General features: G+C 37.0%; 2 protein-coding genes across 2 annotated transcripts; both read right to left on the bottom strand.

Moving 5' to 3' along the window:
* Positions 1-5,198: 5,198 nt before the first annotated feature.
* On the bottom strand, positions 5,199-7,625 carry LOC121732649 (uncharacterized GMC-type oxidoreductase Mb1310-like). The gene is made up of 4 exons (XM_042122603.1): positions 7,603-7,625; positions 7,266-7,390; positions 6,877-7,010; positions 5,199-6,769 (listed from the first exon to the last, which is right to left on the bottom strand). Coding segments are annotated over exons 1-4 (1,830 nt in total). The 5' UTR covers positions 7,605-7,625; the 3' UTR covers positions 5,199-5,200.
* Positions 7,626-11,152: 3,527 nt separating this feature from the next.
* Positions 11,153-15,813, bottom strand: LOC121732729 (glucose dehydrogenase [FAD, quinone]-like). Its single transcript, XM_042122682.1, has 5 exons — positions 15,782-15,813; positions 15,117-15,241; positions 13,542-13,675; positions 12,586-13,451; positions 11,153-11,207 (listed from the first exon to the last, which is right to left on the bottom strand). The coding sequence occupies exons 1-5, from the start codon at positions 15,811-15,813 to the stop codon at positions 11,153-11,155; spliced, it is 1,212 nt and encodes a 403-aa protein (XP_041978616.1).

Genomic DNA, 15,813 nt, shown 5'->3' with positions numbered 1-15,813 from the left:
GCGAGGTGAAATTAAATTGATGAAATGTGTAATTTAAATTTGGAATAGTAAATTGGGATGTTGTTCTGCCTATCTGCTTGCTTATGTAATATATTCTTGTGTAGTAAATAAAGTCAAATGTTCGATAGCTTAAGAGGGCGACTAACCCAAAAAATCCTCCTTCCTTCTCTCTTCACACTCACGCCCGTCTTTCATATGCCAGGTGAAAAAGGGCGACGCGGATTCATTGCCAAATTAGTTTTTTCTCAATAACTCGATAAATATACAATATTTTAAAAATCCGCCAGGTCGATTTCTCAATAATTGCTCGTTTAAAGTATACTAGCTGTTTGACCGAGCTTTGCTCGGTATTCGATGAAAATTACATTTTCTAAAAATGATTCCTAGCTAGATCGATTTATCGCCCCCGAAACCCCCTATATACTAAATTTCATGAAAATCGTTGGAGCCGATTCCGAGATTACAATTATATATATACAAGAATTGCTCATTTAAAGATATAAGATAAGATTTACAAGAAAGGTCGAAGCCAGTTAGGCAGGCAGCAGGATATAATAACTACAGTGCTCCCAAAGTGATAATGCACATAGAAATTTTAGTAATTTTTCGGCAACGGTCGTATTTCCCGAGCGTCGGAAGACGTCGCTGCAAGCGCTGTTTTAAACTTAACTTTAAGAAAAACAGCACTTTGCAGCGACGTAGAGGCGCCTGACTTTGCTTGGACGTTACCATGGTAACACCGCGATGGCTTCCCGGTGAGTTAGCGACAGCGGACAGCCACCGGCTAGGTATATGATATTTCATTCCATTTCCTTTGAACAAGGTGCAAAAAACAAGTTTCGTAGATTCGAGCGTTTTCGTGTTTCTCCATGCGCATTATTAATTTGGCAGTACTGTACGCCTGTATACATAATACTAGGTATGTGGTTGATGCATACAGCTTGCCACATATTGCGTATGTCGAGCTACCTGTGGGTATCCTGGCTTATAATAATATAGATCAGTGGTTCTTAACCTTTTAGTCGTGAAGGACCATTTTACCAAATGTTTGTCTTGCTGGGGACCACCCAGTTGGTTTACCTAAATAAAGAGTTAGGTATTTGATAAAGAAAGCAATTACAAATTTATATTATTAATTAGCACTACTCATTTATTTTTTATATGACAAAAATCTAAAAGTTACAGATTTTAATTTAATGTGATTTTTGTGACTGCATACTCTTTAGTAACTTCTGAATTCTCGTACATATTATTAGGACGGCATCGCGGACCACTTGGAATGTCTCCAGGGACCACCAGTAATCCGCGGACCACCGGTTAAGAACCACTGTACTAGATGATGCCCGTAACTCCGTTGCGCCAAAATTAGTATATCGCGCGGGAACCGTACGTTTTTCCGGATAAAAAGTATTTTATTCCTATAATATTTAATACATACTACTTCCTTAAACTTAATGAAAAGTTATTCTATTAAGTAAGTATGGAAGTATAGATATTATATTCAATTCAATTCAATTCAATTCAATTCAATTCATTTATTTCAGATTTTCATCCATAGTGTTAGTTACAACAATATGTCCTTATTCTAGTGTTAGTAAAATATAAAAGAAATTGGAATTACATTACATAATATTGTTAAAAATTAAATATATGGGAACCGGGCTATTGGAGCATGGAGCTGCACCCAATGCTTCAACAACATGGAATCCCACCTGCTACCCAACACATTCAGGAGTCTGTTTGGACTGTTTTGCACACGCGACCAGAGCGAGGCACATCTCTTTCTAATAATTGTCTGAAAATAGTTTGTATGTGCCTCAGCGAACATAGATGAAGCGCTACAATAACGCGACAGACCAAACAGCATCCTGAATATGTTGTTGTACTGGACTTTGAGCGTACTATATGAGCGCTGCGTAAATCTGACCCATAGGCTACACGTGTAGAACGACTGACAACACGCTTTAAAGAGCGTTATTTTTGTGTCCCTGCTACATCGTGCGAACCTACGTGCCAGCATATTACCGCGCACACATAGCGCTCTACGCTCCCTCTCTATGTCCTCCGTATCTGATAGAGAGGCGGTGACCCAGTGACCCAGATATTTAACTCGGTCGACTATTCTCAGCTGCACACCGCCAAGAGTCACAGGAGGTACACTTCTGCGACTCCTGTCAGCGCCTGCATTAAAAACCATAAATTCGCTTTTATTAGCGTTATACCTGAGCCCATGTTCCACCGCATACTCTTCACAGACACGGAGAAGCCTGCGTAACGCACTGATCGATGGGCTCAACAGCACCATATCGTCCGCATAACTTATATTATTGATACAGACGCCGTCAAAGTGACATCCTATGTAGGTGCTGTTGAGCTCACCTATCAGCCGATTCATGTACAGGTTAAAGAGGCGGGGCGAGCTTATCCCCCCCTGTCTCGTCCCACACTCCAACCCGTACACATCAGAAAACACTCCAGCCCATTTTACACTATTTTTCTGATGACCGTACCAGTACTGAAAGAGTCCAATCAGTTCCTTGGGCAGATTGGTTTCGTCGCCAAGTTTTTGCCACAATTTGTCGTATGACATTAAATCGAATGCTTTCGACAGGTCCAGGAAGCAAGCGTATACCGGCGTTTTCCTGGATGTGTAGTACTGCACAGTCTGCTTAAGACAATAAATGGCACTTTCAGTGGACAGGCCCGGCTGGAACCCAAATTGAGAATCGTTTATATCTGTATGCAGTTCCAGCCTTTTGTCAAGCAGACTGTCCAGTACCTTGGCAGTCACAGTAGCCAGTGATATCGGCCTGTAATTGGACAGGTCGGAGGCATCCCCCGTCTTATTTTTTATAATAGGCACAACAACTGTAGACATCAACGTCTGCGGCAGATATTGATGACTCACACACAAATTAAAAAGCATAGCAATTATAAACTACTGTATATAATTTATGTTATGATATCTTGTTCTGAAAGGAGACTTTACAGGCTTAGCTAAGGAACGTCTCTATAACTGATCCTTTTATCTCCTAAGCCCTCAACTTATTACTTATCGACGAACGAAGATTCCGTGTATTGGGGATTGTTGTAATAGTAAACGCACTTACTATTTATATTAAATTAAGTAAAAATTTCATTGGGTAAATAATTTTGTCTACCAAATGTACTATCACTAAAACTCCATGGTGCTCCAATGGCTTAAGGCAGAATTGCGGATAGTGGTTACGATAGTGGTCCTATCGTAATCTGCCAGAGTATGGTCAGAGTAGACAGATGTGGTATGGTTATAATACCTAGTGCGGTCTCACCCACAGGCCACAGTATAGCAATATTCCAAATGTCATATTAAAAAAGGTCTCACCATAAAAAAGTTGTCAACGTGCGAAAACATCAAGGGTGTAAATGTTCCTTAAATCTGTCGTTTAAAAATAGAATATGTCAGTAGCGAGTGACGTTTAAACATCCTTGTTTGGTGACAAAGCTGCTTTTGATTCATCGGGTGACTCGCCAGGATTAGTCCTTTAATTTATGACTGCGAGGGAACTGGGAAGCCATTGTGCTGAAATACGACGTCGGTAAATCGAATGTATACGTTGGGATTGCCGACTCAGGGGCCGTACAACGAAATCGTTTTGAGACTCAAACAATCGAACGAGAATGTCGCGTCCTACTCTAACAAACGTGAAATTACGTTGTTAGAGCAGGACGCGGCTTTCTCGTTCGATTATTTGAGTCTCAAAACCTACTACGATTTGAGTCTCAAATCGTAGTAGGTCTCCAGATGTGATATTACTTTAACGATTTGAAAACGTTTAATTCGTGTGCTTAGAGATTAAGAACGCAGATTATACCTACATGATATTGTATACTTCTACAAGGTGTAACAAAACTATGTGATATTAATACTTTTGCATTTTATATGTGTCGCTAGTCCCTTATATACAGTTAACTGTTGAACGCCTCCGTGGTCTAGTGGTATAGAGCGTGGCTCTTGACTCGGAGGTCGTGGGTTCGATTCCCGCGTTGGAACATGTTGTTTCCAAGTTTGGTTAGGACAAAGATCACCTGATTGTCTGACAAGTAAGATGATCCATGCGTCGGATGGGCATGTAAAAAGTCGGTCCTGCGCCTGATCTCTCGCCGGTCGTGTCGGTCGTCCGTCCCACTGGGTTATGAGAGTAAAGGAATAGAGAGTGCTCTTGTGTACTGCGCACACAATTGGGCACTATAAAATTACTCCTGCGTAGCTGGCCTGGTTTCAATGAAACGGGCCACCGTCACCGAAACCGGTATGGGAGCTATTATTATTCAGTTAACTGTGACTGTGACAGTGTGTGACCGTTTCGCAGCACTGAAAGAGCAATTTTTTTGTGATTTGTAAGCGCCCGAGCGTCATGAATTTTTCCATGCAAAAGTGAAAAAAGTTGCTTTTTCAGCGCTGCTACTTTCACAGCGAACTTGATATTGGGTGCCGATACTACTTCTATATTATCTACTTGTGAAAACTTGGTTTCATGTTCTCTACTGTTGTATTCTTACTGTATTTTTGGCAAGCTGTAAGTTTTTCGCATAAAATAAAAATAAAATACAAAAACACTACGTTTACTACTTACTAAAATACTATTAACCCGTCGATCGTGGAAAAACGAGACACAACTTCTATTGTGTCTCGGTCACCGGTGACCGTATGGGGCTTGATGAATTAAAATACTAAACGAGATGGAAAGATATTTTCTTCAAATGAAATACGCTTAAAAATTACTACTAATACTAGAATCTGATATCAGCATTATAATAGTATCTTTTTCTTGGCAAGTAAGTTAGTTAAGTTTCAAAAATTATTCGGCCCAACTTCTATAGATCCTTGTTTATCAAGTTGTTTTTTAAGAGTTTTAAAAATAAATAATATTTAACAAACTTGTGTGTGTGTGTGACTTATCTTACCCGTGTCTGGTACTCCAATTTAGTTTAGTGTGTCATTAATTGCTAATTAATACTTAAATATCTTATGTATCATTAATGCCATTTTAACTTCTTATAGATAATAACAGAAATGAGGACAAGGGGATTTTCTGAATTATATTAACACAAAAACTATTCACTGTTTATTCTTCGTAATATTAATGATTAATTTCAAAATATTTCTAAAACATTATCTATTTGGTTTCACTCCTGGGTTGGTTAGTAGAATTTTCTACTATTCTTTATTGTAATCCTTCTTTATCATGCTAGCACCCATCTCACCTATCATTATAGTCGGACCGTTGATGTTACCACTCGTCAAACTTGGCATAATACTTGCATCTACGACACGAAGATTTCTTACTCCGTGAACTCTAAGGAAATTATCAACGACCGAATCCAAAGGGTTCGGTCCCATTCTACAAGTGCTCGAGGGATGGTACAAAGTTGTAACCGTATTTTTTGCGAAACACATCCAATATCTAGTCGTATTGAAACGATATCTGTTGCATTCGGGCCATTTTATTCTTGGAATGTAAGCGTTAATGGATCTGAAGAATTTGGTGTTCACGATTTCTGTCAAGATGTTAATTCCTCTGGCAGTTAGGACAAGATCACGGCGATCTCCGAAATAATTAGCGTTTATGATAGGCTTGTCGTATGGACTGGAGGTGTTCAGCGAAATGGAGCCGGTAGAATACGGATGTAGCAGAACAACAAAGAACAAATAAAGAGTTTTGTCGGGAAAATATTGGAAAAGTGAGTTGATGACTTCTTCTTTATATCCCGCATTCCTTGCAAACGTTGTAGCATTCTCGAAAGTTATGAGCACATGATTCTGTAACTCTGGGTATTTTAAATACTGATGATAGGAATAGAACGAGTACAGGCTGTCAAGTCCCACTTGTGCTAAGTAACCGGTTCTGTTGCAACAGTATTCTTCTATAGCACAGTTCTTTTCGTCTCTACTGTCAAATTTCGATTTATCTCCATATATGGGCACTATTATTCTCAGATGGTCTTGCAAAAATTTTCCAACACTCGGGGAATTAACTTTCACCTTAATGTTTTTAGACTCTAAATGCTGACGAGGTCCTACTCCTGACAGCATTAAAAGCTGTGGCGAATTAATGGCACCGGCACATAAAATTACTTCGTTTTTTGCGTAAAATTCCTTGATCTGGCCTTTTACATTAGCTTCCACACCATAAGCTGTTTTGTTGTCATTTATTAACACTTTAGTTACTAATGCTTCGGTTACAATTTTTAAGTTACTTCTTCCTCGTGCTGGTAATATGTAGGACCTGTACGTACCAAATCTTATGCCACTTGCTGCGGTAGACACTGCAACACTGCATATACCGGGGCTTGTATATTCTACACTATTTATGTCTATCACTTTTTTGATGTCTAAAGAACTCCACGATTCAAGTATTAGTTCGTGTAATTCCGTCCGAGTACTGTTGAATCTAGTCACAACTTGTGGACCTCTCTTGCCATAGTTTCTACTGACAAAAGGATTATTTTTTAATTCTTCATCTTGCAATGACTCAGCTTTTCTCTCAAAACGAAAAACATTGTCTGGATTCCAACTGGGGTTGCCTTTTACGTACCAAGATTTATAGTCTTCCTTGTTACCCTTTACATAAAACATACCGTTTAATTCGCTACTTCCTCCTAATAGTCTACCTCGCGTCCAATCTACTTCTCCATTTCTTAAAGCTTGACTTGTTCTGCCATTATTAATAGTGGTATAATTCCAATCATACTGTGTTTTCCTCAATGTATTGGCGAGGGCTGGTACCTGGAAATATTCACATTCGTAATTTTTAATTGTTTTTATTAACCTTTAAAAAAATACACTATGAAAAGTCAAAAGGATTTTAATATAATGAAGGTTGCGTTTATTACAAATGCTTGTGGAGGTGGCTCTGTTCCAGCTTCTAATAGCAGTATTTTCCATTTTCCTATTTCACTCAGTCTGTTAGCAACAACACTACCAGCAGATCCTGCTCCAACAATAATGAAGTCAAAGAACGGTTTATCTAGAATAAAACATAATATTAATGTCGTTTTAATCGATGCATTTGCATGCACTACAATTTTTTAACATTATTTGCGACATTGATTCCTTAGGAGCTCCTGCGTCAGCCCTGACTTCAGTAAATAGAAGATTACATAATTTAATTTTATCTATTTTGTTCTAAGATAAAAAAATGGATTAGCGATATTATGCTATCATTAATATCTTCGACTAGGACAAGAACCATAATATTTCAATAAAAAATAAAATATTTCACCTACTACATCCGATGTAAACTCGTCAGTAAAACAACATTGCGCTGCTGCAAGGACACGTATGGTTGCTGCAAATAGGTCAGCTGAACTACAAGTAGTGGAAGTATTGCAACATGCACTGGAGACCCTACACAAGTAGAATTGGTGATAAGATGAAGTATACTGCAGACTAGTATTTTTTAAATCAATCAGAGTGAGAGGGTTAGAGACGTACATTACGTTAATACAAAATACTCAAAGTTAAATACTCATTTTAAATTAATATGAAAAGTTCGCTTTTAAGAATCACGAAAATAATAATCAATAGAAAATGTAAAGAACAGTAAATATACAACTTACATTGTTTTGATTGAGAAATCACAATAATATTTACTATTATTACAAAAAATGAACTAAAACATTAAAAGTTAATTTTGTAAGTATGCATGTTAACTGTGTAACTTACAAAATATGAATGTTGACTGTATGTTAAATACGATGCTATAATATAATTATTGTCACGAAGAATACATTAAGTTTAGCACACGATAAACAATTATTATTATCAGGAGCCCCTTAATTAATTAATTAAGTATTAGGAGCATGGTAGTAAAATTACCCGTAACTGTAATCGGTGAAAATAATATGACCTAAAAACTAAATAGACAGAATCATAACATTATATATTTAGCTTAAATAGACGTTGATGAAAAATCTATAAATTGAAAAAACTTTGGACCCTTTTTGATGAAAAATGCGGAAACGTAGGTGCATGAAATTTCGCACAGTTATTATAAATTATTATATGGAGAAGGAGTGCATCGAGCCAATATTGTTGTAAAATTATGCTTTTATCATACCTTATTTTAATAAATAAAAAATTACACACAGTAATTTTTTAGTTTATAGTATAGTACCTACACACTACGATATTTTGAATGACAAGTATACACACAAATTATACTCTTTTATTTATAGCTGAAGTCTGTTGTCAAATTAAAAATGGATTGTTGTTTTTAACTAACTTGTTTGTACTTTAAACGGGGAGCCAAAAGAAGAAGAAGAAAGTCAATATTTCGTGCATCATAGGTTTATGATTTGGTAAGAGAATAATAATAGCATTGAAACTTATAATTTATATTTAAGGTCGAATTTCGACCATTGGGCAACCTCTAGTTAAATTAATGTTACGAAATTGCCTTTGTTGTCATGCAATTTTTTACTTTGTCTAATTAAAATATTGTTAACACCTCCATCGTGCGTATAGCAGACACAATAGATTTTCAATTGTTATGCGGTAGCCGGCTGCCGCTTAAGGGATTGACGGGCCAGGTTGACTGCCAGAGAAAGGAAAAACTAAAAAGCAGGAAAAATTAAACATACTAAATAAAAAATCTCGTTAATATTGTATTGTGTTTTAATATATTATAATACTTTAATAAAAGTTCTTCAGTAGCAACAAGCGACCTATAGTTATTACTATCAATCGACATGTAAATAACAATCAATAAAATTTTATATCACATTTGTACTTACGTTAAATGACATTTCACAAATTCTTAATCGAAGCAATACCTTATTTTACTTGAACCATAATATTATGTAACAATTATTTACTTAATTTATATTACAATACATTCAATACGGCCTCTTCACCTAAGCCCTTGATGGACAAACAATGCGAAGGGGCATAGTAAGCATTTACCCATTGTTTCTACTGTAGACCCGACAGAAAGAGCCAGCGAGGTAGAAGTCGAACTATTTTACGACACCATCGACAGGGCACTCAAAATGTCAGGGAAAAATGTTATAATGATGGGAGATTTCAATTCAAAAATTGGTCAGCCTAAACCCGGAGAACATATTATTATGAAGCAGCATGGCTATGGGACAAGAAATCACCGAGGCGATCGATTTATTAAATTTGCCTTCTACTATCCTAAAAAACGCTGGACCTGGAAATCACCAAACGGCATCACGAAAAACGAAATAGACTTTATTCTTACAAATTTGTAGGACAGAATATATGACATACAAGTACTAAATCTAACTTATCCCACAGATCACAGAATGGTGAGGGCAAAACTACACCTGGATTCATGCAAAAGAAGTAGAGCAAAATTAAGCGCGAGTCAGAAAAATTGCCTTAAATACGAAAAACACAAAAACAATTATATCAAATCGCTAAAAACCTATATGGATTGTATACACGTCAACAGAAAAATGTAACTCAGTGCAAGAACTCTACAATTTTATATCAAGCTCTATCCAAAACAGCCTAACAGAAGCACATTCAACGCATCAAAATGAACAAGCAGACACGATCCTATCAGATCGTACAAAAAAGCTCATACAAAGAAGACAAGAGCTACATAGAGTTAAGCCAAAAAGTAGATCGACAAAAAACGAACTGAGAGCACTATACAAACTCATCAGTAAATACATAAAACAAGATTATAAGCATCATAGAGCTGCTACACTAGAAAAATATCTCGCAACTACAGGTGGAGTCAAAAAAGCTTTCAAAAAATTGAAAACTCATAAGACTTGGATAGACAGTTTACGTGGGAGCACAAACACTTCAAATAATAGAAAAGACATATTAGACATAGCTACAAAGTATTATAAAGAACTATATAGCTTGCAATCTCGAGTAGAAAACAAGCAAAGTACGAGCATAGAGCCATCAAAAGTGCTAAAAATTGAAGCAGATGAGGTATTTAAAGAAATAAAAAGGCTTAAACTAGATAAAAGCCCAGGACCCGACCAGATACCGAGTGAGGCTATTATTATTGCAAGCGGACTCTTAACACGACACTTAACAAGGCTATTTAACATGGTACTAGAAACAGGATCTACTCCTTTCCAGTGGTCAGAATCACGTATAACTCTACTATACAAGAAAGGCGACCCAAAAAACATAAGCAACTATCGACCTATAAGCTTGTTGCCGGTGATCTACAAATTGTTTGCTTCAATTCTAGAAAAAAGATTAAGTACATGCCTAGAACTCTACCAACCAGTGTAACAAGCAGGATTCAGGAAAGGCTATTCTACCGTGGACCACATTCATACAATAGAATTGATTATCGAGAGATATCGAGAATTTCAAAAGGAACTCTACATAACATTTATCGATTACCAGAAAGCATTTGATACTATAGAGCACTTTGCAATATGGGAAACTTTAAGAGCTCAAGGAGACAAAGGCATAAGCAGAATAAAACTGGACAGGATAGGCCCACCCATACCCATTAGAAGAGGAACTCGGCAAGGTGACCCTTTGTCCCCACGCATTTTTATCGCTGTCCTAGAGGAAATATTCAAAAAACTGAATTGGAGAGATATAGGTGTGAATATTTCAGGCAACTACATCAGCCACTTAAGGTTTGCAGACGATATTGTGCTGTTTTCCGAAAAAAATGAAGAAGTAGAGTTTATGTTAGAGTCGTTACAAAAAGCAAGCTCAGAAGCAGGACTAGAAATAAATTAAAAAAAAAAACAAAAATAAATACCAACGGTAGAAAGTTGCCAGTTCAATTAAATAGTGTTCCTTTGGAATATGTAGAGTCCTATGTCTACCTAGGAAAACAGTTATCATTTGAATTAATGAGCAATGACATTGAAGTAGACAGAAGAATAATCTCTACCTGGCAAAAATATTGGAAACTGAAAGAAATTTTCAAAAGCGACACGCCTGTAAAAATCAAAAGAAAAGCACTGAACTCCTGCCTGCTACCATCACTAACCTATGCCTCTCAGACGTGGAAATTTACTCGAAGAATATGTAATAAAATCAAACACTGCCAGAGAGCAATGGAAAGGAGTATGACAAATATTAAAAAAATCCAACGCATACCACATGCAACTATAAGAAAAATAACCGGTGCCATTGACGCCAACACCTACGCTAAACGGCTAAAATGGCGGTGGGCAGGTCACGTAGCCAGAATGGCAGACGAACGCTGGACAAAACAAATCACAAAATGGCCAGGACCTAAAGGATATACAAAAAGAGGTAGACCGGTGACACGCTGGGAAGACGAGATAAAAGATATCGCAGGAAAGCAGTGGTTTGAGAAAGCCCAAGATAGGGAAGTATGGTCTAGTCTGGAGGAGGCCTTCACCCTCAAATAAAGAGGGGCTCTTACTAATACTAATACTCATAATAATATAACCATGTAAATAAACAATTACAATTAGATATTCAAAATATTCAAAATTTTAATATTATAAGATTATGGCACTAATGATATGATAATATTGTAGTTACGAAATTAATATAATAATAGATAGTATGAAATTGTAAATTTTAATCAATCATTAAAATATCAACTAATATTCAATTTTAAGAAATTATTAATTATAACATGCATACAATTTTTAATAATATTATGGTTTAATGAAAAGTACTGAATCTAGAAAAAATGTTACTAAACTAGATTAATTATTAAGATATTTAATCTATTGTACAAATTAATTTTTAATTAGTAATGAAATAAAAGGCTTTTTTATTTTTATTTTTTATATATTTTACTATATATTGTAGACTACTACTACTGTAGACATTTGCACAATCGTGGTTATCCACCATAGACCTTTGTAGATAAGGGCCTAACCTAACTGACATAATATTTAGTAACTTTTGCTTTATAGTAATTTTTTATCATATCTGCACCAAATTCTCCAATGGCGAGGATCGGCCCATTATAATTCCCACTGACATGTGTAGGCATTACGCTTTCATCAATGATCCTCAAACCAGCAATTTGATGGACTTGAAGATAATTATTAACCACTGAGTTCTTTGCATACTTGCCCATTTTACAAGCACCAGCTGGACGAAATATGGAAGTAACCATATTTCTTGCGTAACACTTCCAATACCTATAAGTATTAAATGTGAGGTGATCACAATCGGCCAGTTTAATACGTGGAATATACGCTTTTATTGATTTGAAAAATTTGGTATTTAATATTTCGGTTAGTTTCATAATTCCACGTGTCGTTAGTATCAAGTCACGATTACTCCCAAAGTAATTTGGATCAATGATTGGGGGTTCATCAGCACTACCACTTTTCAATTTAATAGTACCCCTTGAATTTGGATGCAATAGTATCACATAGAACAAATACAAAGTTTTGTTTGGAATAAACTTAAAAAGCGATTCGGACACTTCCTCTTTGAATCCTAAGCTATCTGTAAAAGCTGTTCCATTTTCATACATTATTAAAGCAAGGTTTTGAATTTCTGGATAATTTAAATATGATTGAACAGAATAGAAAGCAGATATGTCTTCTAAGCTGCCTTGTGCCAAATATCCAGTTCTGTTGCGACAATACTTTTCTGGTGCACACTTCCTCTCGTTTCTATTATCATACTGGGATCTATCTCCATATATGGGTACAATAATTCTTAAATGATCTTGCAAGTTTCTACCAACAGCAGGTAAATCGACTACGCAGGAGACATTTTTAGATTCTAGCTCATTCTTAGGTCCTATTCCGGAAAGCAACAGAAGGTGTGGTGAGTTCACTGCTCCAGCAGCTAATATGACTTCTTTAGAAACAAACAATTGTATTTTCGTACCATTGATAGTAACTTCGACTCCATAAGCCTTTTTATTTTCATCTACTAATATTTTCGAAACGAAGGCTTCTGTGACAATTTTGAGATTGTTACGTTTGTCGGCTGGTAGTAAATAAGATCTATAGGTATCGTATCTTATGCCATCTGCTGCAGTAAACACCGCAGGGCTACAATATCCGCGGTTATTGTACACTTCACTATTTGTATCTTCAACTTGTTTAATGCCAATAGAGTCCCATGAATCAAGAATCAAGTTGTGAACTGGTATTCGTGTTGTGTTATATCTATTGAGTACTTGTTGTCCGTTTGAGCCGTAGTTTTTTCCGATGAGAGGATTATTTTTTAAAGCTTCATTTTGCAGGGACTCTGCTTTTCTCTCATATTTAAATATGTTTTTAGGTGTCCAGCTTGGATTACCTTCGTCGGCCCAGCGTTGATAGTCCGGTTTTAAACCCTTGACATAAAACCCAGCATTGGTAACGCTACTGCCTCCTAATAGCTTACCCCGTACCCACGTGACTTGTCCAGTTTTTAAAGCTTGGCTAGTTCTGTGATTATTCTCTGTCACGTAATTCCAGTCGTATTTTGTTCTTGCTAAATTTCTCGACAGTTGCGGTATCTGAAATCATAATTATTTAAAAAATATACAATAAGAGGTATATACTTAGAATTTTTAATTTTACTACATTACAATTTACAACAAACGCACGGATCCAAATATTGGTGGTTTAGGTCCTGCTTCTAGTAGTAGTACATTCCAGCCCTTAACTTCACTAAGTCTATTAGCCAGAACATTACCGGAAGTTCCGCCCCCAACGATGATGAAATCGAAGCAGTCTTTGTCTGAAATAAAAAATATATCATCTCTATGGTACCTAAGCAATGATTCAATTTTTTTTTATAAAATAAGGGGGAAAACTAGCAAATGGGTCACATGATGGAATGCAACTACCGTCGCCCATGGACACTCGCAATATCAGAAGAGCAGCAGGTGCGTTGCCGGCCTTTTAAGAGGGAATACGGTAATAGGGTAGGGGAGTGATATGGTAGCTGATTGGGCTCCGGTAAACTCACTCACCCGGTGAAACACAGCGCAATCGCTGTTTCACGCCGGTTTTCTGTGAGCCCGTGATATTTCTCCGGTCGAGTCGGCCCATCCGTGTCGAAGCATGGCTCTCCCATGGTACAAATGGTGGTTATTTGGCAGGTTTTGTATTCATAAGCTTTACGTTTGGCGTTGCGTTGCTCTATGTTGAAAAATAATCTTGATAGACAAGAGACAAAATATCGCTTATCTATTACTATACAGGGTGTAACAAAAATAAGTGATAATACTTTAGGGTGTGTACGTGTTCCTTGTACAGAGTTCACTGTGAAAGTAGCAGCGCTGAAAGACCAAATTTTTTTTTCACTTTTGTATGGGAAAACTCGTGACGCTCGGGCCCTTGCCCATACAAAAGTGAAAAATTTTTTGGTCTTTCAGCGCTGCTACTTTCACAGTGAACTCTCTACAAGGAACACGTACACACCCTAAAGTATTATCACTTATTTTTGTTACACCCTGTATAGACAAAATATATTATCGTCTTGAAGACGTAAGTGGAAGAACACAATAAGTAACATAAAAATTGCCCTTTTTTGCATAAATGGAAGCTTTAGTGCCGGAAAAATGATTTGAAATAAAAAACTGTGCATTTTATGTGTAGCCAGATATATTATCTAAGTGAAAAAGTAAATAAGTAACAAGGTTTGTTCAAATTATATGGAAAAAAACTTTAGAGATGTCAAGGGACACCCGGATTGAACGATGTTATAAAAAAAAAAACAAAACAAAAAAAAAACACAAAATCAAAAAACAAAAGAGAGAGAGAGAGTCAGAGAGAGAAACACGCGCTTACAACTATAGCATTTCTTCTCTAGTTGTAATATACCGACACTTTTGTGTCATGTCGCTACAACTTTTTCCGTCTAGCCCCCTTTCACAACGCGCGATAAGGAACTTCGTTCCAAAAATGAGTAAATGTCCGTATGTTACAAAATGTTACCTAATAGCTATGTCCACACTATGCGCTTCCGTCTTCAATTTTCGTCATCTTCTTTCATTCAACTTTCGTGCGCATTTAATAATTGAATGCGTCAACGAACGCAACGGCAACATTGTCAGGACCAACGAAAGTTGAATGAAAGAAGATGACGAAAATTGAAGACGAAAGCTCATAGTGTGGACATAGCTATTGTGTTCTTCCACTCACCTATTCTATTGTGTAAGATTATTGTTTATTACCTTTTATTTCATCAGACACGAAGTCATCAGTTAAACAGCACTGCGCTGCCGCGATCAACTTCAGAGTTGACGAGAACAGTTCTGCAGAACTGCAAGGTGTTGTTGAGCAACAAGTATCGGTAGCGCTGAAAATAGTAAATTCATTACACTATTTAGGAGATTTTTTTTTATGAAATAAGGGGGCAAACGAGCAAACGGGTCACCTGATGGAAAGCAACTTCCGTCGCCCATGGACACTCGCAGCATCAAAAGAGCTGCAGGTGCGTTGTCGGCCTTTTAAGAGGGAATAGGGTAATAGGGGAGGTTAGGAATGGGAAGGGAAGGGAAGGGAATAGGGGAGGGTAGGGAAGGGAATAGGGTAGGGGATTGGGCCTCCGGTAAATCACTCACTCGGCGAAACACAGCGTAAGCGCTGTTTCACGCCGGTTTTCTGTGAGAACGTGGTATTTCTCCGGACGAGCCGGCCCATTCGTGCCGAAGCATGGCTCTCCCACGTATAAATTACGACAAATTATCTGAATACGAATTCAGATAATATAAAATTGTTAAAATAAGTACCGCTGAACCGATTTTGCTGAAATTTGGCGTGGAAATACTTTAAGTCCCGGGAAAGGAAAAATGGTATTTTTCGTCCCGGAAAAATGTACGGTTCCCACACGATAAACCAGATTTTGATGTGAGTTTTGAGATGAAACAT

The sequence above is a fragment of the Aricia agestis genome, chromosome 12, assembly GCF_905147365.1.
Source record: "Aricia agestis chromosome 12, ilAriAges1.1, whole genome shotgun sequence".
Taxonomy (NCBI): domain Eukaryota; kingdom Metazoa; phylum Arthropoda; class Insecta; order Lepidoptera; family Lycaenidae; genus Aricia; species Aricia agestis.
The sequence above is the reverse complement of the archived record's forward strand: the minus strand, read 5'-3'. Positions and strand labels throughout refer to the sequence as shown.

Excerpts from the sequence above, each read along its gene's own strand:
- LOC121732649 (XM_042122603.1), bottom strand. Across the intron at positions 7,011-7,265 it reads GTTTACATCGGATGTAGTAG|ATAAACCGTTCTTTGACTTC; the intron begins GTGAAATATTTT and ends GTTTTATTCTAG. Across the intron at positions 6,770-6,876 it reads AGCCACCTCCACAAGCATTT|GTACCAGCCCTCGCCAATAC; the intron begins GTAATAAACGCA and ends GAATATTTCCAG.
- LOC121732729 (XM_042122682.1), bottom strand. The coding sequence starts at position 15,813 with ATGTTTCATCTCAAAACTCACATCAAAATCTG. Across the intron at positions 15,242-15,781 it reads AAAACTCACATCAAAATCTG|CGCTACCGATACTTGTTGCT; the intron begins GTTTATCGTGTG and ends TACTATTTTCAG. Across the intron at positions 13,676-15,116 it reads CGTGTCTGATGAAATAAAAG|ACAAAGACTGCTTCGATTTC; the intron begins GTAATAAACAAT and ends TTTTTATTTCAG.